The sequence below is a fragment of the Durio zibethinus genome, chromosome 2, assembly GCF_047325235.1.
Source record: "Durio zibethinus cultivar Kanyao isolate XHJ-2024 chromosome 2, ASM4732523v1, whole genome shotgun sequence".
NCBI classification, from domain to species: Eukaryota; Viridiplantae; Streptophyta; class Magnoliopsida; order Malvales; family Malvaceae; genus Durio; species Durio zibethinus.
The window spans coordinates 5,170,340-5,194,913 of NC_143163.1; the positions used below are offsets into that span (position 1 = coordinate 5,170,340).

The 24,574-nt window shown below is 30.2% G+C and overlaps 1 protein-coding gene and 1 long non-coding RNA gene across 2 annotated transcripts; both read left to right on the top strand.

Moving 5' to 3' along the window:
- The first annotated feature begins 4,264 nt into the window (after positions 1–4,264).
- LOC111308056 (serine carboxypeptidase-like 18) lies at positions 4,265–7,746 on the top strand. The gene is made up of 14 exons (XM_022906408.2): positions 4,265–4,519; positions 4,634–4,779; positions 4,925–5,001; positions 5,095–5,217; positions 5,424–5,526; positions 5,750–5,787; positions 5,888–5,989; positions 6,089–6,175; positions 6,279–6,434; positions 6,536–6,607; positions 6,699–6,817; positions 6,996–7,109; positions 7,222–7,276; positions 7,376–7,746. Exons 1-14 carry the CDS (start codon positions 4,407–4,409, stop codon positions 7,457–7,459), a joined length of 1,389 nt encoding a protein of 462 aa, XP_022762143.2. The 5' UTR covers positions 4,265–4,406; the 3' UTR covers positions 7,460–7,746.
- A 14,283-nt stretch (positions 7,747–22,029) lies between these two features.
- LOC149519912 (uncharacterized) lies at positions 22,030–22,624 on the top strand. Its single transcript, XR_016329782.1, has 3 exons — positions 22,030–22,150; positions 22,336–22,449; positions 22,569–22,624. It is a non-coding gene; the product is annotated as an uncharacterized LOC149519912 (long non-coding RNA).
- Positions 22,625–24,574: the final 1,950 nt, after the last annotated feature.

The window sequence follows — 24,574 nt, forward strand, 5'->3', positions numbered from 1 at the left end:
AATATATTAAAATCAATTTGTAAATTTTAGAGTTCATTATAATCTCTTACCAAAAAATAAAAAAAATAAAAAGTTATTATCATCTCAATTTAAAGACATTACATAAATTGAAATGCAAAAATATATAGCATGATAAAATAATGATTTCACACCAATAGAATTTTACATTTGTCGGTTCCTATGGAATCCAAACAAAAAACAAAATATATAGCAAAATCAAGAAATCGTGCTTAATTTAATGCTTCTAACACTTGGTTTCAATCTATTAAAAAACCAAGCTTTCCCATGCTTCATCTTTCAATAATATTTTAGTAATATAGTTACTCATAAAAAAAAGATATTGCAATCAATTTGAATGCATATAATTCAATTGTCAAATAATTAAAAAGGCATAACGATCATTTTTAATGGAATAAATTTTATATTATTTTATGAATGTTAAAATTTAATGAGTAATTATAAAACAATTAAAAGGTTATTTTCGTAATTATGCTTAGAATGCATTATAATAATTTTGACCAATTATAATGAAGGTTATTTTCATAATTATGGTAGAAAAAGCATTATACAAATTAATCAAAAGGATAATTTTTTGTAATTATGGTTAGAGTGTATTATAGTAATTTGAGCCAATTATAATATAAGGGGTATTTTACGTAATTATGGTGAGACGACATAGATGTAATTACGATTAGAAGGTATTATAAAAATTTTACAAATCATAATATGTGAGATATTTGTGTAATTGTGATAGAATGGCATTATAATAATTTTAGCGTATGATGGTAGAAAGACATTTCGTAATAATGGTTGTAAATGTATTATAGTAATTTGGACAATTATGGTAAGATGAATATTTTATTAATTAAGTTAAAAAAATATTATAGTAATTTTAATTTCTCATAGAAAGGAGGGCATTATAGTCAATTTAAATGTATTTAATTTAATTGTCAAGTAATTAAGAAGGTTTATGACTATTTCTAATAAGATTAATTTCATATTGTTTTATGGATTTTAAAATTTAATGAGTAATTATGCAAAAATAAAAAAAAGTATTTTCGTAATTATGTTTAAAGAGTATTAATGGTCAATTATAATATGAGGAATATTTTTATAATTATGGTATGAGAGGCATTATATGAAGCAATCAAAAGAGTTTTTTATTTTTTTTTTGTTTTTATAATTATGATTAGAAGATATTATAGTAATTTTAGCTTATTATAATATAAGGTTATTTTCATAATTATTGTAAGAAGATATTTTCGTAATTATGGTAAAAAAGTATTATAACAATTTCAACAAAATATAATGAGGTTTTTTTTTTTTTGTAATTATGTTAGGAAGAGCATTATATTCATTTTGGTAAATGATGGTTGGATAATATTTTTGTAATTATGGTTATAGAGGTATTATAATAATTTTGGCCAGTTATGTTAAGAGAGATATTTTAGTAATTATGTTAAAGGGATATTATATTAATTTTGACCAATTATAATGAAGGTTATTTTCATAATTATGGTAGAAAAAACATTATACAAATTAATTAAATGGGTAATTTTTTGTAATTATGGTTAGAGTGTATTATAGTAATTTAAGTCAATTATAATATAAGGGGTATTTTGCGTAATTATGGTGAGAGGCCATACATGTAATTACGATTAAAAGGTATTATAAAAATTTTAGCAAATCATAATATGTGAGATATTTGTATAATTATGATAGAAGGGGCATTATAATAATTTTAGTATATGATGGTAGAAAGACATTTTTGTAATAATGGTTGTAAAGGTATTATGGTAATTTGGACAATTATGATAAGATGAGTATTTTATTAATTAAGTTAAAAGGGATATTATTGTAATTTTAATTTCTCATGGAAAGAGGGACATTATAGTCAATTTGAATGTATTTAATTCAATTATCAAGTAATTAAAAAGGTTTATAACTATTTCTAATAAGATTAATTTCATATTATTTTATGGATTTTAAAATTTAATGAGTAATTATGCAAAAATAAAAAAATATTTTCGTAATTATGCTTAGAGAGTATTAATGGTCAATTATAATATGAGGAATATTTTTATAATTATGATATGAGAGGCAATATATGAAGCAATCAAAAGAGTTTTTTTTTTTTTTGTAATTATGATTAGAGGATATTATAGTAATTTTAGCTTAGTATAATATAAGGTTATTTTCGTAATTATTGTAAGAAGATATTTTTGTAATTATGGTAAAAAAGTATTATAACAATTTCAAAAAAATATAATATGAGGTTTTTTTTTTTTTTTGTAATTATGTTAGGAAGAGCATTACATTCATTTTGGCAAATGATGGTTGGATAGTATTTTTGTAATTATAGTTATAGAGGTATTATAATAACTTTGGCCAATTATGTTGAGAGAGATATTTTAGTAATTATGTTAAAAGAGATATTATATTAATTTTGACTAATTATAGTCAAGGTTATTTTCATAATTATGGTAGAAAAAGCATTATACAAATTAATCAAAAAGGTAACTTTTTTGTAATTATGATTAGAGTGTATTATAGTAATTTGAGCCAATTATAATATAAGGGGTATTTTGCATAATTATGGTGAGAGGGCATACATGTAATTACGATTAGAAAGTATTATAAAAATTTTAGCAAATCATAATATGTGAGATATTTGTGTAATTATGATAAAAGGGGCATATAATAATTTTAGCATATGATGGTAGAAAGACATTTTTGTAATAATGGTTGTAAAGGTATTATAGTAATTTGGACAATTATGGTAAGATGAGTATTTTATTAATGAAGTTAAAAGGGATATTATAATAATTTTAATTTCTCATAGAAAGAGGGGCATTATAGTTAATTTGAATGTATTTAATTCAATTGTCAAGTAATTAAGAAGGTTTATGATTATTTCTAATGAGATTGATTTCATATTATTTTATAGATTTTAAAATTTAATGAGTAATTATGCAAAAATAAAAAAATATTTTCGTAATTATGCTTAGAGAGTATTAATGATCAATTATAATATGAGGAATATTTTATAATTATGGTACAAAAAGCATTATATGAACAATCAAAAGAGTTTTTTTTTTTGTTTTTGTTTTTGTAATTATGATTAAAGGATATTATAGTAATTTTAGCTTATTATAATATAAGGTTATTTTTCGTAATTATTGTAAGAAGATATTTTCGTAATTATGGTAAAAAAATATGAAAAAAATTTCAACAAAATATAATATGAGGTTTTTTTTTGTAATTATGTTAGGAAGAGCATTGTATTCATTTTGGCAAATGATGGTTGGATGGTATTTTTGTAATTATGGTTATAGATATATTATAATAACTTTGGCCAGTTATATTAAGAGAGATATTTTAATAATTATGTTAAAAAGGTATATTATATTAATTTTAGTTAATCATAAAAAAAGGTCATTTAGATATATGTAATTCAATTATTAAGTAATTAAAAAAACATTATGATCATTTTGAAATCCATTGATTTAATATTATTGTATGATGTTAAAATTTAATGAGTAATTATTAAATAATAAAAAATATATATTTGTAATTATACTTAGAATGTATTATAATAATAAAAATATATTGTAATTATACTTAGAATGTATTATGCGAAGCAATCAAAAAAACATTTTTTATATTATAATTAAAGAATATTGATTTTAGTCAAATAAAATATGAAAAGTATTTTAATAGTTATAATAAAATTTTTTTTGATATAGTACATCTCAAACAAAAAAAATCTAAATATATATATATATAATTTTATAGTTTTTAAAAGTATTTATTTAATAATTTTAAAGAAAAGTAAAGAAAAAAAAGTAAAGCTCAAAAAATAAACAAGAAAAAAAGTAAAAAAAGAATTAAAAAATTCTTAATTACTTTTTTATTTTAAAAATACACAATCAAAATGAATAAAAAAAAGTAAAAAAAAAAGTTTTGAATAACGAGTCTCACACATTAAAATATAATACTTATAAATATATATAGTTTTATAATTTTTAAAAAATTTATTATTTTTTTTTAAAGAAAAAAATGTGACCCAATGGGATGAAGACATGTGACATGGTTTGGAAAAGCATGGCAGCCGTACGTCCACTCTTAAAAGTTAAAAAACCGAAAAAAAAAAAGCAAAAAAGCCAATGGGGTAATGACACATGGTATGTGTGGGCAAAGTCCTGTTCGTCAACCAAGTTCCTTAACGTATTAGCTCATCAGAACTCATGATGCAGCAGAAATTGTACATAAGCATGGCAGTTTTTGTCATTGACTGGCAGCTCTGTTCCTTGAGGAGAAGAGGTAGAGCCCCAGCTAACTCAAATTAAAAAAATTGGTGCGGCCAAAAGGCAGAGCACGAGATATTCTGTAAGCACTTGATCAGAATGTTTCTTCGACTACTTTTACTTGTAATCATCTTCAAGGTTTCCATGTCACAGTCAATAATCCAGACTTTACCAGGCTTTTCTGGTAATCTTCCCTTCAAACTTGAAACCGGGTATGTTTATATTGAAGAACTTCTGCAGTTTATGCTGCATTTTTCGCTCCTTATAATTCCAATGTGAGTGTCAAACTATTGATTCTAGCTGTTTCTTGCATTGATCAATTTAAGGTACATTGGAGTAGGTAAGTTGGATGAAGTGCAACTATTCTATTACTTCATTGAGTCTGAGAGGAACCCAAGAGATGACCCCCTTCTGCTTTGGCTCACCGGTGGCCCTGGTTGCTCAGCTTTCTCTGGTCTTGTTTATGAGATTGGTACGTTTCTCATCCTTCACACATGGATATGTCTTCTGCCTTTTGCTCGTCAGACCTTAGACAACAGCCTGTCTTTACCTTATAGTCAACGTCTACCACGAACCAAACGCTTAAGTACGGATGATATCTTTGTGACTATCTGTAGGTCCATTAACTTTCAACTATAATAATTCCAGAGGAACCAAGCCAACATTTAAGCTGAATCCGTATTCATGGACGAAGGTTCTAAGATCGTAGCAGCTGCTACATTTGTTGTTTATTTTCAAGATAATTATGCAGTCGTTTGTTTCATTGACAATTAGAGCAAATCTACAGGTTGCCAACATTATATTTCTGGATCAACCAGTTGGTACTGGATTCTCATATGCAACAAAAGCAGAAGGATATAATACTAGTGATACATCGTCAGCAGCACAAACCTATGAATTTCTAAGGAAGGTGAGCACAACCTGTTAAAGGGATTAATGGAAGACAGAGAAAACTTTTGGCAACTGATTTACACATTTGAGTTACAAACAAAGAATACTGACTATTAAAGAGACCGAGTTTGCATTTTCCTTTATGCAAGCATACTTAAGCTAGGATTTTGTTCCTGGGGTTCAAAATAGCAGGATTTAATTCTGTTTGACTGATATATTGTGCAGTGGCTTATGGTCCATCCAGAGTTCCTTTCAAATCCACTTTATATTTCTGGTGACTCTTACTCCGGTATTACTGTTCCAATCATCGTTCAAGAAGTGTTAAATGGTATAATTCATGTTTGCAGTAGTTAATTTTTATATATCTTTAACAAGCTTCCATTTTTTGGGTAAAATGAAAGCTGCATAAAAGAGTTTCATATTATTTGAAGCCATTTGTTGCCTGTCAGCAGACAAATAGAAGGAAAATGTAGAAATGGAAACTTTCGTAGAGCATTTCAGTTTTAACATGAGATGTTGATTCATCTTCATTTTTTAAATTATTATTTCAGGTCTTCATATTGGACATCAGCCGCCAATGAATCTCCAAGTACACATCTCCTATTTAATAGCAACTAAAACTTAACTTTCCATTCCCTATTGACTTTCCGAGTCATGATTGAAATAATGTTTTTTCTCACTGGACTCAGGGATACATCCTAGGCAACCCTGTAACAGATGCAGAATATGACTTTAACTCTAGGATTTTGTTTGCTTATCGAAAGGCACTCGTATCAAAGAGTCTATATGAGGTAAGGTAATAGTTTCTTTTTAGTCTTTATCATTAATTCATTTCAGTTCTTTGTATAGTGCAATTCTAAAATATGCAATGTACATAAATCTATTTCAAGTCAACAAAAAGAAACTGCAAGGGGGAATATACAACTCCAGACCCAAACGACACAGCCTGCATGTCTTATCTTCAAGCTGTTACTCAGGTGAGCAGGCTAAATTCTATTGGTTTTCATATGATCATTCTTTGATTTTCCAAGTTTTATGCGCACGAAACTGATCAAGCATTTCAAGTTTTATGTTTGCTAGTGCCTTGGAAACTTAGACGAGGCACAAATACTGGAACCGAATTGTGAAAGATTGTCTCCAAAACCCAAAAGAGCAAAGTGGGATCACAGATCACTTGGGGACAGCTCTTTAGCTGTTCTTCTGTCCACTCCTCAGTCTACTGAACTGTGGTGCCGGGTAAATGACAGATTTCCATCTATTTTACATTGCAGTACCATACATATGTAGATTAAAGTGACCATTGACCAAGTGTATATAACTAATTTCTTTGTCTGCAGAACTATCATTATCTCTACTCCTACGTTTGGGCTAATGATAAAACTGTCAGAAGCGCTCTTCATATTCGAGAGGTTTATTTAATACTTAATTATAACAAGTGTTGCAGTCTTTGATATCATGTGAATTCTTCAAAGCATCTTCACAGCTGACCAAATTATGCAGGGAACAATTGGGGAGTGGTTGAGATGCAATGGCAGCTTATCCTATGACTATGATGTCTCAACTAGTATTGATTATGAGCGAAACCTGACCAGGGAGCAGCTTCGAGCTCTCATTTACAGGTAATGCCATTTAAACTTTTGTTCTTCATAGTTCATAGTTTGCTATACCTGTAAACCATCCATTGATTAAGGATCAAGCTATGGTCTCTTAATTGGTCGAACCACAGGTATTTTCTAGGACTTTTAAGTTTTAATTTCCTAGCTAGTTAAACAAACCTTTTTCTGCTCTCCATCCTAGTGGCGATCATGACATGGTCATTCCTTATTTGGGCACAATAGCATGGATAGAATCATTCAATTTGACAGTCCAGGTTGACTGGTATCCATGGTTGGTTGATGGTCAGGTTGCAGGGTACGTATGTTTCTATTTGATATATCCTTTCTATACTCTTTATCTCCATCTTCCCATGCTACTATTATATTCAAACTTTTCTATTCTCCACTCTGGTTCTTTTCTTTTGAAGATACAATATGAATTACGCGGAGGAGAAGTACTCTTTGACATACGCAACTATTAAGGCAAGAATTCTATAATCAACCTTTCCAAATTCCAATTATATTTTCATTCAAATGCTACCAAAAGATTGATTGCATCATCAATCTCATGTGGTTGCACAGGGTGGGGGTCACACTGCTCCAGAATACAAGCCTAACGAAGCCCTCGCCATGATTGAAAGGTGGCTCGCTCATTTCCCATTATAAAAGCATAAGAAGCCCCGAGAATCAAGATAATTAGCAGTAGTTAATCTATTTCATAGTTGAACCTTCATGGTTTCAACCAATAATATGACGCTTTCGTTTCATTTGAGATCGAACCAGCTTGGTTTCATTGGTCCATCAAATTATTTATGTTCCCTATATATGCTTCATTATCTGAATTGACCCCATATATGTATATAAGAGCTTGGGTATAATTTCTTGGACTGACCACAATATGGCTTAAGCCAACCAATTGAAGGTTGATGATAGCATACCCGAAATTGGGGTTGTATAACGGTTTCAAATAGCAGTTGTGTAGAGACATTATTATTTTTATTTATCATCATTTTAAAGTAATTATTAGTTTTTAAAATAATTTTAATATTATTAATGTTATTGTTAATCGTATATTTTTATTAGTTAATAAAGATTAATTTGTTATTATTATATTATTTTGATTTAATTTAGTTATTTAAAATGTTGCACTTGAAAATTTGATATAATAGTAAAGTATATTTATTCATAGTCAACAGATAGTTTATCATCTTCCCCCAATAAACATATATTACAAAAATATCTAAAATATTCATCACTAATTTTTTAATTAAATTAATTATAATCTTTATTAACTCTATATAAGATATATTTTTTTCATCATATGTATTTATAATATTTATGTCTTTGAATTTTATGCGTATAATAAAAAAACATTTATAATATGCATTTTCACTCTTAACTATAACTACAAAACATAAAAAAATTATTTTACTTTATAAATAAAAATTAAAATATCATAAATTACTTTAAAAATTATAAGTATTAATTTTTATTATTATAATTATAATTACTATATTTTATAATAAATTATAAAAAATAAAAAAAATTCATAATATTAATTATCATAATAATTACAATAATATGCAATTACGATAAACATGATTCGATCAAAAATATATCCCTTGTAATTTGAATATACGATAGCCACGTTCCACCGCCTCCAGGCTCAGTTCCCAAAACCTCTTCCCATCTCACATTCTTTGATCTGCCATGGTTTTCTTTTCCTAATAAACAACGCTTTTTATTCTACCAATTCGCGTGCCCTCCCTTGGACTTCATGGAAACCATTCTGCCATTGCTAAAACACATTCTCTCTCTTACTCAACGATCTATTTTTTCCTTTCGAGCCCAATATCATGTGCTCTCGATCACTTGACAAGCTTTATATCCATGATAAAAATGGTGATTTCGTTACTTTCAGGGTTGTCAAATCCACTGCAGATTTCAACCATGTCATTGTCAATTATCCACGAGATGTTAAATTGTTACACCATTTTGCGTCAAACCTGCCAATGGCACCTGTGGCAGCTGAAGATGGTACCCGACTTTTCCCTATCATTACCTTTCAAATCGACGTGTTTCCAAACACAGGCATTTGCACCGGTTCTAATCACTGCCATTAGGGTGGTTTCACGCATTTTATGAGGTCCTGGATATCTATTTACAGGGCGGGTGTTGACTTGACTTGCCTTGAAAAATCACTTCATTTGTGGAACAAGGACTGATCAAGGATCCTGATGGGATAGAGTCCTTCGGTTATTTTAAAATCAATTTGTAAATTTTAAAGTTTATTATCATCTCCTACCAAAAAAAAAAAAAAAGACTTATTATCATCTCAAATTTAGAGACATAACATCAATTAAAATTTAAGAATACATAGCATGATAAAAGAATGATTTCACACCAACAGAATTTTACATTTTTCGGTTCCCCTTGGAAACCAAACAAAAAACAAAATAGCAAAATCATGAAATCGTTTTTAATTTAATGCTTCCAGCACTTGGTTTCAATCGATTAAAAAACCAAGCTTTCCCATGCTTCATCCTTCAATAATATTTTAATAATTATAGACATTAAATTTTATCTGAATTTTTCGAGTTCTTCGAATCGAAACTGAATTTTAAATTCGTTAGAGTTTTATTACATTCATGGGCCGAGACTCAATTTTTAATCCATTTGGGCCGATGTCTAATTCCTTCTTTTTGGGCCTAAGCCAGCCCATTATTTTTAATATTAAAAATCTAATAATTTTAAATAATAATTATAATAAATAATTAATTAATTAATAAAAAACAAATTAAAAAATTAAAAAAAAGAAAAACAAAAAGCAGGGGACTGGTGTATAGCACCACTGACACCCTCTATCCACCCCCTTGTAGCCTCATGACCACCATTATGTGCCCCAAACTAGCCACCCCCTACAACCTACCCTAGCCATACCTCCAGTTGCTCCTACAGCCACCCCTTACACCCCTAAATCACCCATTATTCCGGACACAGACTCAGCCCTATAAAGCACCCATCTTCATCCCCTTTAAACCTTCAGACATAGACTTGGATAGACCCAAAAAACACAAGTTCTCACACTAAAAAAAAAAACCCAGCTTCACACCTAGAAATCACAGCTTTCCCACATTCAGTAAACTAGGCACCAACCAAAAAGAAAAACTAGAAAACTAACCAAAAAAAAAAAATCACACATTCCTCCCCATAGAGAGGAACCTCAAGGCGAAGCCCCTACAAACAAGCAAAAAAAATCAACCATCAGTTTCGTTATATATATATATATATAAAAGAAAGATCGAAACTTTGAGCCTCGATCTATGTCAATAAGGGTTATCTTTGGTGAAAAGGACACCATATTTGGAAAGAGGGATCAATGAGAGTTTTTTGGGCATTTTGGCATTTTTCAAGCACCGGCAGTGACTGTCAGTGATAACCTAGGTGGCGGTCGACGCTGCGGTTTGGAGGCCAGACGGTGGCAGAACTTTGGAGCTCTCCCTGGAGCTTTTAAATTTTTTTTTCTCTGAAATGGGTTTGAAATGAAGTTAAAAAATGATTTTATATAAAAGATCAAAAGCACAAAATGATGTTGTTTAGGCAGGGGGAGATCCACACGTCAACTTGGATCCGACCCGGGATCCGTGCAACCTAATCTGCGATCCTTTTCTGCCTCAGCCTAAGATCGATCTAGTTGAACCAGTATCGAACCGCTAATGAACAAGTTCGGATTGGTCAGAATCGTTGGACTGTCGAGCTACCCAAACTAGCGTTGACCGATCCGGTTCAAGTATTTTTTTATTGTTTTTTTAAAATTTCTAAATTTTTTATATGTTATTATTGTTGTTATTTTGAGTTTTATTTTTAATATTCATTCATGATAATTTTTTAAATTTGTTAAAATGAATATTTAATTGTTTTAATAATAATAAAATGAAAAGAAATAGGATAATAACTAAAAAAATATATTAAAAATGCTAATAATAATAATAATAATAATGATCTAAAAAATGCTTATAAAATAAAGTAATAATTTTTTCTTTGCCTAGATCTTGGAAAGAATACAATCATATTTTAAATAATGATAGTTTTACCTAGATGTTGAAAAATTATATTATAAAAAAAAATAAATCAATAATATTATTAATAATAAATTTTCATAAAAAAGTTTTTTTAATTAATTTTTGAAAATCATAAAAATTGAACTTGCTTAAAAAATCTGCCTAGATATTGGAGATTTTTAGATATGTTCACGTTTTTTTTTTAAATTAAAAAAAATCCTAAAGCTTCAAACCCTAAAATCGAAATCCTAAACCTCAAATCTTAAAATCGAAACCCTAAAGCATCAAACCCTGAAATCGAAACCTAAAATCTCAAATCCTAAAATCGAAACCTTAAATACTCCAAACTCAAAACTAAACCCTAAAACCTCTAAACCCCGAAATTGAAACCCTAAACCCTCAAAACCCTAAAACTAAAATCCCAAACCTCAAATCTTCAAATCGAAACCTTAAAATCCAAAATTCTGAAAACCTCAAATTTGGTACGAAATCTCGATCCATTGCTTAAAAGTCACCAAATCTTAAAACCTCGACCTAAACATATACTCAAAATCATTTCAAAACTTTAAGGATAGTGCGAAAATCTCAAATGGGATAATTTGTTCTTGGATGCTGCCTAGATAATGAGGTATTTAAAGAAATCTTATTCCATTAATTTTTTCTCATGAGTTTTTAATTCACTTTAACCATAGGATTAAAATCAATAAATAAAAAATTATACTAATAAAATAAGATCTTAAATATAAATAATCGCACCTAAGCTCTGTCTAGATGTTGGAGAGTCAATGTGGTCTTATTATATTTAAGAATCTATTTTTTAAAATTGCATTTTATCATCTTGCATAATATTCATTGGCATACATGCTTGCATCATTATATAATTGTTGGCATTCATTTTGCATTTCTCTATCTTTAATTTTTATTTGCTACTTGATAATACCATTAATTACTTTATCATATAAAGTATTTTACAAAACAAAAAATATATCTTTTAAAGTTGTGATATTAGTAAATAAAACAAAAATAACATTCCGAAAGAAATAATTCTTGGTACTCTGCTTAGATGTTGGAGAGTCACTAACAATTATCTTTTACAAAGAGTGTTATTTTTATTTTGATGAATAATGTATTAAATTTTAAGCGAAGAGAGTTATCATAAATTCTACCTAAATGTTGAAAAATTTTAAGATAATTCTTTAACTTAAAGATTTTCTCCATATTCCTAAATAAAGAATTTTAACAAAAATTTGTTTTTAAAGGGGATTATTATTAAAGTTTAAATCAAAACCATTTCATCCAATACCAAAAAAAGTGCATGATTTAATGGTACCAATTTTTGGGCATTGTGGGGGTGCTAATCCTTCCTCACATGTAACCGACTCCCGAGCCTAACCTGATTTTTCGTAGACCAAAATTTATCTTTTTGATAAACTTTAAATCCACTTTTATAGTTTTATTAAAAAGATAAACTTTTGGGTGACCAATCACACCCTAAAAAAGATTAGTGAAAACTCTCTCACTTTTTTTTCAATTTAAAAATTCTTTACGTTTGACGGTCTCAAAACCATTGCTACAACTTGGCTACTCCATTGGGGATTTTGAGAGTCAAGCCAAAATTTTAATTATGTGTTATTAATAATTGTTGGATTTAATTAGTTTTATTTGATGTTTAATTTAATACCTTTTATTTTAATTTTTCGAAAAATATATCTATAAGTTAATAAATAAAACGAATAGAATGTTCGTTATTATTTTGTTTTGATTTTGTGCTTACGATTTATGATATTTTGATTAATATATCACTTTGCACACTTTTGCATATACATTTATATGCATGAGCTCTAGACCCAGGCTCCATCCATTTTTGGAAGAAGTGAAGTAGCTACGCTCTCATGAGGTGATAACTTCTGCATTTGCTAGCGAAACACTTCTACTCAGATTAAATCATTTTTATTAGTAGCCTATAATGGGTAAGGATCGAGTGCCTTACTAGTACAGTGTGGATGCCAGTAAGGAATGATTTGAGAACCTTTAGATGAATAAATCCTCACTCAGCATATAGTAAACCTTAGAGGACCAACCTTCGATAGAGCATTGCCCTTTGTAGAAGTAAGAGAAAAGCATTTTGTTGAAGATTTTTTTTCTTTTGGTAGTTGTCCAAAATTTGTATTTTCATAAAATATTTTAAAATAAAATGATTTTTTTAGCATTATCCAACAAGTAGAAAAAGAAGCAAAAAAAAAAAAAAAAAAAAAAAAAAACAAAAAAAAGGTTTTTCTTAAATTCTTTGTTTATTGGCCAAATAAAGTTAATTTTCAAGTCCTAGTTATTTTGTGTATAAAAAAAAAAAAGAAAAATTTTCTTTTCCTTCTCAAATTTTTTTTTTCATATTTTGTTTCATTTTTCACATTTCATATATCATAATAAAATAATACATGTATCCCATCTCATGCACATCATAAAATGATAATATGAGCATTTTATTCCATTTATATCGATAGATAGTACATGCATTCTATTTCATGCATAGGCATCGTGCACATTTCAATAGGTAGTGCGCATATTTCATTCATTACATATTTTAAGGTAGTGTCAGTTTCATTAGGTTGACATAATACAAGTATTGCATGCCATGTAGAAATATAATATGCACTTGATATGTTCATGTATTTCATAAAAGTATGTTGCATTAATTATAGGTATATATTTCATGACTCATGTAACATTTCATGCATATGGATTCATGAAAGGTAGGGTTTTAGGGAACATGCATTGCATTTCATATCCTACCATCAACAAAACATTACATTCATTGTATACATATTCATGTATGAGGAAACTTTTACCGTTTAGAGCTTGTACATATAAAAATCTGTTGTCATATACATGTATGCATTTCATGACATTCTTTAGTCATCATATTCATCATATTTATAAACTTATTACGTGTATCATGTAAGTTAGAAATTATTTTTATGGCATTCATTCAATCAGGGTAGTAATTTAGAATTTATGGTTTAAGTCCTGAAATAAAATATCTGTCTTAGTAGAAATTAGAGTGGTAAAAATGAAAGATCAACTGGAAGTAAGGATTAGTGCTTTGGAGTTGAATTAAGAGGAATTATAGCTCGAGCTTCAAAAAATGAAACAACAGATGGCTAATTGATAGAAATGGTTAAAAGTAGCGATATGGTTGAGTTTATTGCCCCTCAAGGATCATTGTCACTTTCATCAAGTCAAGATCCATCAGCTTCTATTAGTTTTAGCACTTTTTAGAGCATACTAAGGCATTGGGTGATTTGAACAGTGACCAAGGTTTGGGCAAACTTAAGAGAGGAATGGGTGAACTAGCCACGCAAATGATTGAGCTTAAAAGTTTTATTTTCAAGAAAGAGTTATTTGGCTTCAAACAACCATCACCAACTATCTTGAGTCCAAACCCGCACCTAAATCTTTCTTATGACTACTTCTAACCTCCTTTCCAAGCACCTAGGATTAGGCCTACAAATTTCATGCAAACTCTAAGAATTTCACACCTAAATCCACTCACACCACCTCATATTTCACAATCGCTTGTTTAGCATGCTATTTCATCACCACTTTCACAGCCTAATCTTTGACCTAAAATTTTTCAATTCATTTTAAAACCAACTGTACCCTCATCTTTTCAGCAAAGCAAACCAATCATAGGACAGAAAAACTTTAGCAACACCAAAGAAAAAACTTCTATTGATCCAATACCTATGTTCTACATAGAGTTATACCCATTGCTTTTAGAAAATTACCTCATTGCCATTATCCTTGTTGAACCTCGTAAAATACCTTTCTCCAAATGGTATAACCCCAATGCTCGATGTGAATACCATTTTGGCATCGTGAGCCATTCTCTAGAAAACTATACGACTTTGAAACATAGGGTACAAGAACTGATGAAAGCTAAATATATGGGTTTTGACACCAAAATGAAGCCAGTTGTTCATAAAACCCTTCATTGATCTATACCGAGATAGCAAGCAGTGTTGTAGGCAACAGTAAGATTGGCCATGATTATGAATAAAATATGAAAGTTTTTTAAAAAAAGCGTTGTCCTCTTTAACAATCATAGTAAACTATTTTTAGATTTCTTAGGCAAGACAAGGGGTAAGAGCAAGTCTAGCACTTTTTAGCCCTAGCCCTAGAATGGTTCATGATGTACAAACTTGATACTTTTGAGAATGAATGAAGACTTCTTTTGACCTAAATTTTCTATGAATTGATGCCTTTATTTATTTTTTTAATAATGGTGTGCCTAAAAGAAGCCCATGAAAAAAATGATGGTTATAAATATGTTTTCACCGAACTTTTGAAAAGAAAGAAATATCTTTAGATAACCCAACCGAATATAGGATGGAACTCAAGTTTCCTTCATCAATAATAATAAAATTTGACTTGTATATCATGCATCATCTGTGTGAATTCATTGTTTTTCATGATAGCTAAGGACAAGGAATTATGATTGTAAACATACCTTCGTCAAACCTTTGAAGTAAAAAGATTTTTTTTTATAATAGAATTCATGCCATGCATTTATGACTTCTAGTAATTAATACAAGTTTCAAAGATAGCTATCATAAGAAATGAGATCAATTAAGTCTATGCAGTCTATGCGCTTATAGCACTCGAATCGATACCAGAATAATGAAAAATGAAGATGTAAGTTGGATAGACAGAATAGAAAAGGCCCAAAGAGAGATAAAGAAAATAGTCACAGAAATGCAACAAAATTGGACAGACAGTTGACAAAACTAAAACAATGTTAGCAGAGTTGACAAAAAAAATGAGTTGTTGAAACATATATGGCAAGGGAAGAAACAGCTGTTAAGACACCATCATATCCATATGGGTTCACATATGTTCAAAACCCTTATATGCCACAAGCACCTTTAACAACTCATCAACCTTATACTAGCCCTTTTACCAAGCTACCATCAGTTTAAACAAATGTTAATCTCGAGCTTACTCTTTATGACTCAACTACTGTGCCTAATATAAATGATCCTAACGAGTTGAAAAAATTAAAAAGGGTGCCAAATCCATTAGAAGACATAGTGATGAAATATAAGTATGATTTATTGGAAGAGAGATTAAAGGTAATTGAAGGCAATGATGTATACGATAATGTTGACGTCAGTGAACTTAGTCTAGTGCCTGATCTTGTTATTTCATCAAAATTTAAAGTCTCAGATTTTGATAAGTATGATGGAATGAAATACCCTTTAACACATATCACCATGTACTATCAAAATATGATAGGTCACACCCATAATGATAAGTTGTTGATCCATTGCTTCAAAATAATCTTACTGGGTATGCAGCAAGATGGTATGCTTAGCTGGATCGAAATAAGATTTGCTATTGGAATGACTTGACTAAGGCTTTTCTAGCACAATATAAGCATGTTGAAGATATGGCGCTAGATAGGATGTTTCTACAGAATGTGAAGAAAAGGTCAAATGAAACATTCAAAGAATATACACATAGATGGAGAGATAAAGTAGCCCAAGTACAACCACCCTTGTCAGAGAAAGAAATCGTTATTTTGTTTGTCAATTCCTTAAACACTTCTTATTATGAAAGAATGATTGAGAATGTCTCCAACAACTTTTCTAACATGGTGATTTCTAGGGATATTATATAAAATGCAATTAAGAATGTCAAGATTAAGTTAAAAGGTGCAACAGATATTGAAAAGGGAAGTATATTAAAAAATAATGAAGGAAAAGTACAAGCAATCACAATAGATGGGCATTTACCTAAGAACTTTATCTCATACAATCCTTATTTCGTTCATCAACCTTATTATCCTATCACAGGTAATATCTTTCAAAGCTTACATCTTTGCCAACCAAGCCAGCATTTAGGCTTTCCAACAAATTCTCATTCTTAAATGACCATTCATGATCTTATCCCCATATTTGAACTTATCACCCGACCAATAAAGAGCCAAAAGAGACAAAAAAATGATAAAAAAAACTGTCAATCCATATTTTTCACCTTTTATCTTTGCTAAAAGAAGGTCGGTATCTTACTCATGTGCTTCTAAAAATAACACCAAATCCATCGGCAATGAGTTATGATCCTAATGGCAAATGCGATTATCATATAGGAACAATCGATCACTCAACTAAAAAATATAGGCAGTTGAGAAAAAAAGGTTAAAGATTTTATCAAAAGTGGTATACTAACTCTAAAAATGATAGAACAATGGAAGTTGACTCTATCTAATAGCCAAATGTGAGAAGTTAAAATGAAGAAGAAGGTCTCAAGTTCTAAAAAATCAAGATAAGATGATTTTTTTTGAATCTTTTCACTATTTATGTATGACATTTGCATGGTATCTCTAAGAGTTATCTAACTTATTTTGGAAGAATTGAATGTTTTGGATCTTTTTTTATAAAATTTCTTTTTATGCATTTGTTTGAATAAAAAGTCTCACATAAGTAACTTTCAAGATAAACAAAAAAAAAAACAAAACAAAAAATAGTTTTATAATAAAGATGAAAGGATTCTTAAAGGAAATGGTGATTACTATTAGGAAAAAAGTTCATCAAATACCTTCACACCTTTTCAAATACTTTCATACTCCTAATCACTTAAATGATTGGACTCATTAACCATAATCCTTTAGGGAATATGAATTTAAATTCATACTTTAAAGGGTCGATAATCTTTTTTTGAGCAAAAAAATAAAAGAGGTTAATTTTGAAAGTTCATTTTGAATTTCAAAAATCAGATACTCTTTTAAATTTTTAATTGGTAATTCAATGTGTGTCAAAATTTTGCTATGACCTTAAACACAAAAATGCCTGAACTTTTCTTTTAAGTAACCTTTGTTTCATGTCTTAAGACACATTGATTAAAAAAAAAAACAGAACCCTTTTTCTACTTAAGACAATTTGTTTCATATCTTTATACCTTTTCTCTTCCTATTACCAAGAAAATACAAAAATTTTAAAGCCCAAAGAGCCTTTTTGAACAATGTAATCAATCCTCTACAATTTGATTGTCATTGGAACCTTGAGTGAAAAACAAGATGGGATATAAAAAAAGCAAAACAAAAAAAAGTAAAAAAAATAAAAAGATCTCTTTTATCTCATCCTTCAATAATTTGCTCATTAAACTAAGTGATCATATTTGAAATGATAAATGACCATCTTTCTTTATTCTTCTCATACATAAAAATTATCAACTTACTATCGATTTAAGCCTATTAAATTTTTTGTTAAAAAATAAACATCGACTAATGATCGTTTTCTATATTGGGGGTAAAATAAGGATACCTTTGAGAGATCAACTTCAATGAAAATATTGAAAGCATCTAACATGCTCTTCGAAGATAAGAGTCCGGGATAAAAAGTGAATAAAGCTTTGATTGAAATTTCAAGAATTTAAAAGAGTAAACAACTAAATATGAAGTTAGGCGTTTCCAAAGAAAAGTAAAGTTACCTTGGAGATAAGAATCTGAAGCTTCAATTAGAATTCAAAAAATAAAAAAAAAGAAAGAGAAAAAGAGAAAATATAAATATGAGAATTCAGGAAAAAAAGGTGAATAAAGTTGCTGAAATTAAAGTCAGATGTTTCAAAAGAAAAAAAGAAGAAAAGCAAAGGAAAAAAGATAGAGAATGCTTTTTAGGATCTTTGGCCTAATTATCTTGAATAATATATTTTGAGCCTATTTATCCATTCTTTTAGAACCCCTAACCTCGACCTACATTACGTACTTTGAAAAGTTCATTTTGATCAAATGTGGACTTTTGGATTGAAGAGCAATATCCTTGAAATTTTGTATATACTTGTTTGTATTTGGCAAGATTTCACCAAGTTCTTTATTAATAAAAAAATATATAGCTCTAAAGTGAAAACCCCAAAAGAGTAGTTTAGAGCTAAAGTCATTTTTTGAAACTCCAAAATGAATTTTAGAGTTCCAAGGTTCTATCCAGAATAAAAGAATCCGATACAAAGTTTTTTGAAAGGCCAATACCCATTAAAGACCTTACATTTCACAATAAAACAAAAAAAAGAGCATTGTCCTCTTTTCAAATCTTGTTTGAAAAGTAATGGCTAGTTTTGACACACATTGAAGTATTACATTTTCAATAAAAAAAAAGTGCTTCAGAAAATTATCTCTTTCGTGAGCCTAAGAAAAAACCTTAAACCCTCGTCGAGCTTCTCATGAGATATGCCTACCAATGACAAATAATTGAATTGTCAATTACCCCACCCATAAGCTTTTCAAATAGTAGTCATCAATTTTCAAGAGATTCGAAAGTCTTGAGTTTTAAATTTTTAATTAATTGTAAAAATACTTTATGAGGGACAATTTTCTAATCACTTTTAAAAACTATAGAGATTGTTTGAGCATTTTGTATATCATACTGAGGTTACTTTTTTCATGAAAATGAAACATTGAAATTTAAATAGAGATCTTTTGAAAAAAGCAAAAAGAGTTTTTTCATTTGCATTCTTGCATCATAAAAAAGGCATTTGTCTTGCAAAAGAAAATATTCTTAAGTTGCATCACTTGCATTATGAGAAAGACATTTGACCTGTAAATAAAAAAATAAAAGAGAGATATTCATAGTTGTATTACTTGTTTGTGCATCATAAAAAACACATTTGCATTTGTATTGCTTGCATCTGTATCACAAGAAAGACATTTGTATTTACATCACTTGTATAAGATATTTGTATTCACACCGTAAAAGAAATTTGAATATGCATCATGGCATCTGCATCCTAAGAAAAGGTATTTGTAGGGGCATTTACATGAAAAGAATATTATCACTTGCATTGTGAAAAAGTCAAATATATTTACACCAAGCATTCATATTCTTGCATTTGCATTGACATTTGCATTCACATCAACATTTCCGTTAGCATCATTTGATGATAATAGACATTTGTATCATGATTACATATTAGAAAACAGGAAAAAAAGTATAAAAAAAGAAAGAGACAAAAAAAAAAGTTTTTAAAGTTTCAAAGCTTCTGTTTAAGAAGAACCATTTTGAATCAAGATTTCAAAGCCTCTGCTTAAGAGGAACCTTCTTCAAACAAGACCTTTAGAGTCTAAAAAATCTCTAATCACGTGAAAGCCATTTTTAAAAAGATTTTTTAAATTTTCAAAATTTCATTGCTTCTGACCAGGAGGACGTTTAAAGATTTTAAAATTTCTAAGACTTCTGGGCAAAAGATTTTTAAATTTTTAAAGTTTCATAACCTTTGATTGGGAGGAATATTCAAAGATTTTGAAATTTCTCAAACCTTCGGGCATAATCTTTAAGACCTTCAGGCATAAATTTGATTCGTGGTATTGTCCCGATCGATTCTTTATTTTTTGACTTGTGGTGTTATCCCAGTCAATACTGTAAGATCTCCGAGCATAATTTCAATTTGAAGTGTTATCCCATTGATTCTTTATTTTTTGACTTGCGGTATTGTCCCAGTCGACTCTGTAAGATTTTTAGGCATAATTTTTAAGACTTGCTGGCATAATTTCAATTCACAGTGTTTTTTGATCGATTTTTTATTTTTTGACTTACGGTGTTATCTCGATCAATTTTGTAAGACCTCTGATCATGATTTATAAGACCTCCGAGCATAATCTTTAAGACTTTCAGGCATAATTTCAATTCACGGTGTTGTCCCGATCGATTCTTTTTTTTTTTGATTTGTAGTGTTATCCCGGTCGATTCTGTAAGACCTCTAGGCATGATTTCTAAGATCTCTAGGTATAATATCTAAGGCCTTCTAGCATAATTTTGACTTATGGTGTTGTCCCAAACGATTTTTTTACTTTTCGACTTACGATGTTGTCTTGGTCAATTTTAAAATTTTGACTTGCGATGTTGTCCCAATCGATTTCATAATTTTGACTTAAAGTATTGTCTCGATCATTCTTTATTTTTTGACTCACGACATCATCTTGATCGTTTTCGTTATCACTTGACTTATGGTTCAATCTAAAAATTTTTTTGAAAAATCCTTGATTTGCTCCCAGACACAATCGGTGTCTTTTTCTTTGCCCTAGTCTTGATTTCCAGTAATGAGTTTTAAATTCGTTAAGATTTTATCACATTCATAGGTTGATGCTTGATTTTTAATCCATTTGGGTCAGTGTCCAATTCTTTCTTTTTGGCCTAAGCCAACCCACTGTTTTTAATATTAAATATCCAATAATATTAAATAATAATTATAATAATTAATTAATTAAAAAACAAAAATTAAAAATTAAAAAAAAAGTAAGGGACTGGTGTACGGCATCGCTGCCCCCCCTTATCCAACCCCCTTGTAGCCTCCTGACCACCACCATATGCCTCGTACCAGCCACCCTTACAGCCTACCCTAGCCATCCCTCCAACTACCCCTACACACCCTAAATCACCCATTATAACTCTAGGATTTTGTTTGCTTATCGAAAGGCACTCGTATCAAAGAGTCTCTATGAGGTAAGATAATAGTTTCTTTTTAGTGATTATCATTAATTCATTTCAGTTCTTGTACAGTGCAATTCTATAATATGCAATATAAATAAATCAAGTCAACAAAAAGAAACTGCAAGGGGGAATATACAACTCCAGATCCAAACAACACAGCCTGCATGTCTGATCTTCAAGCTGTTACTCAGGTGAGCAGGTTAAAATTCTATTGGTTTTCATATGATCATTCTTTGATTTTCCAAGTTTTACGGGCACGAAACTGATCAAGCATTTCAAGTTTTATGTTTGCTAGTGCTTTGGAAACATAAATGTGGGACAAATATTGGAACCGAACTGTAATAGATTGTCTCCAAAACCAAAAAGACCGAAGTGGGATCATAGATCACTTGGCGACAGCTCTTTAGCTGTTCTTCTGTCATCTCCTCAGTCTGCTGAACTGTGGTGCCGGGTAAATGACAGACTTCCCATCTATTTTACATTGCAGTACTCTACATATTTAGATTAAAGTGACCGTTGTCCAAGTATATAACTAATTTCTTTGTCTGCAGAACTATCATTATCTCTACTGCTACGTTTGGGCTAATGATAAAACTGTAAGAAGCGCTCTTCATAGTCAAGAGGTTTATTTAATATTGAATTATAACAAATGTTACAGTCTCTGATATCATGTAAATTCTAACAGCTGACAAAATTATTCAGGGAAAAATTGGGGAGTGGTTGAGATGCAATGGCAGCTTATCCTATGATTATGATGTCTCAACTAGTATTGGTTATGAGCGAAACCTGACCAGGGAACGGCTTCGAGCTCTCATTTACAGGTAGTGCCATTTAAACTTTTGTTCTTCATAGTTCATAGTTTGCTATACCTGTAAACCATAAACCATCAGTAGATTGATGATCAAGTTATGGTCTTTTAATTGGTCCAACCACATGTATTTTCTTGGACTTTTAAGTTTTAATTTCCTAGCTAGCTAAACAAAACTTTTTCTGCTCTCCATCGTAGTGGTGATCATGATATGGCTAGACCTTATTTGGGCACACTAGCATGGATAGAATCATTCAATTTGACAGTCCAGGTTGATTGGTATCCATGGTTCGTTGATGGTCAGGTTGCAGGGTACGTATGTTTCTATTTGATAAATCCATTCTATACTCTTTCTTATCTCCATCTTCCCATGCTATTATTATTCAAAATTTTCTATTCCTCCACTTTGGTTCTTTCCTTTTCTTTTGAAGATATAGTATGAATTACGCGGAGGAGAAGTACTCTTTGACATACGCAACAATTAAGGCAAGAATTCTCTAATCAACCTTTCCAAATTCCAATTATATTTTCATTCAAACGCTACCAAAAGATTGATTGCATCACCAATCTCATGTGGTTGCACAGGGTGGGGGTCACACTGCTCCAGAATACAAGCCTAAGGAAGCCCTTGCCATGATTGAAAGGTGGCTCGCTCATTTCCCATTATAAAAGCTTAACAAGCTCCGAGAATCAAGATAATTAGTTAGCAGTAGTTTAATCTAATTCATAGTTGAACCTTCAAGGTTTCAACCAATACTATGAAGCTTTAGTTTCATTTGAGATCAAAGCAACTTAGTTTCATTGGCCCATCAAATAATTTATGTTCCCTGTATATGTTTCATTATCTGATTTGCCCCCATATATGTACATAGAAGCTTGGGTATAATTTCTTGGACTCACCATAATATGGCTGAAGCCAACCAATTGAAGGTTCTTGATAACACCGCCTCCAGGCTCAGTTCCCACAAACTCTCTCCGTCTCGCATTCTTTGATCTGCAATGGTTTTCTTTTCCTAATATACAACGCTTTTTATTCTACCAATCCCCATGCCCAACCTTGGACTTCATGGAAACCATTCTGCCATTGCTAAAACACTCTCTCTTACTCTCAAACAATATATTTTTTCCCATTCGAAACCAATATTATGTGCTCTCCATCACCTGAAAAGCCTTATATCCATTATAAAGATGTGATTTTGTTACTTTCATGGTTGTCAAATCCACTGCAGATTTCAACCATGTCGTTGCCAATTATCCACTAGATGTTAAATTGTTACACTTGTAGACACCTCGTTTAATAAACATTTAATAAGAAATCTAAGTTATTTTGACTCAATTTAATTTCAAACACAAAGATTTAAAATCGATGGGGTTTGAGTTTATCCAATATCTAATAAAATTTTTTTTATGATTATTTTTATTTTTGTTTTATTTAACAACAAAGATAATGAAAGAAAGACAATAGAATAAATAAGATAAATATATATTTATCTGATTCATTCTATATTGTTGTAGTTAACTTTAGGTCCTATCAATACTTTGCTTACAAAATAGATTGATCATTGTTTTCCCTCTTCTTTTTGGATTAAGATCGAGCTGAAAACTTGATCTGTGCTAGCCAAATACAATATAATGTGTTGCCAGTCCTCGAGTTAGACAGGACATGTGAGGAGGATAAGAACTTTTTTAGCTCATCAAAAGCTTTTTGGCATTGAAGAGGTCATCTGAAGTCAGAGACATTCCTAAGAGTTTTGAAGAACGTTGGTCATAGTTTTGTTGATCTAGACATAAATTGGCTAAGTGTGACTATTTTGCCTATTAATCTTTGCACCTCTTTTACCAAAGTCAGCGCTTTCATTTTTAAGATCGCCTATACCTTCTCGAGGTTTGTCTCTATCCCCCTTTGGTTAATCATGTAATCAAGGAACTGGCCTGATGTAACCCCAACAGCACATTTGCTAGGGTTAAGTCTTATATTATACTTTTTCAAAGTGTTGAAAGTATTTTTAAGGTCATTCAGGTAATCGGTTAAACTCTAGCTCTTGACTATCATGTCGCCTACATATACCTCCATATTGCGATTAATTTGGTCTTTGAACACCTTGTTCATCAATCTTTGGTAGGTCACCCATGCATTCTTCAATCCGAAGGGCATGATCTTGTAGCAGTAAAGGCCTTTTTAGGTGATAAAGGTTATTTTATCCTCGTCTTTTTTTAATATTTTGGTCTGATTATAGCTAGAATAAGCATCCATGAAGTTGAAGAGGTCATGCTCGGTACTATCATTTACTAACTGAATTATGCTAGGGATGAGAAAGCTATCTTTTGGACAAACTTTATTCAGGTTGGTAAAGTCTAAGCATATTCTTCATTTTTTGCTATGCTTGTTGAGTATGATCACATTAGCTATCCATTAATGATAGTAGACCTCAGGATA

Bases quoted from the DNA above. Each gene is read 5' to 3' on its own strand.
- LOC111308056 (XM_022906408.2), top strand. From the start codon at position 4,407: ATGTTTCTTCGACTACTTTTACTTGTAATCATCTTCAAGGTTTCCATG. The intron at 6,818-6,995 runs GTAATGCCATTT...TCTCCATCCTAG, and splicing joins CTTCGAGCTCTCATTTACAG to TGGCGATCATGACATGGTCA. The intron at 7,277-7,375 runs GCAAGAATTCTA...GTGGTTGCACAG, and splicing joins TGACATACGCAACTATTAAG to GGTGGGGGTCACACTGCTCC.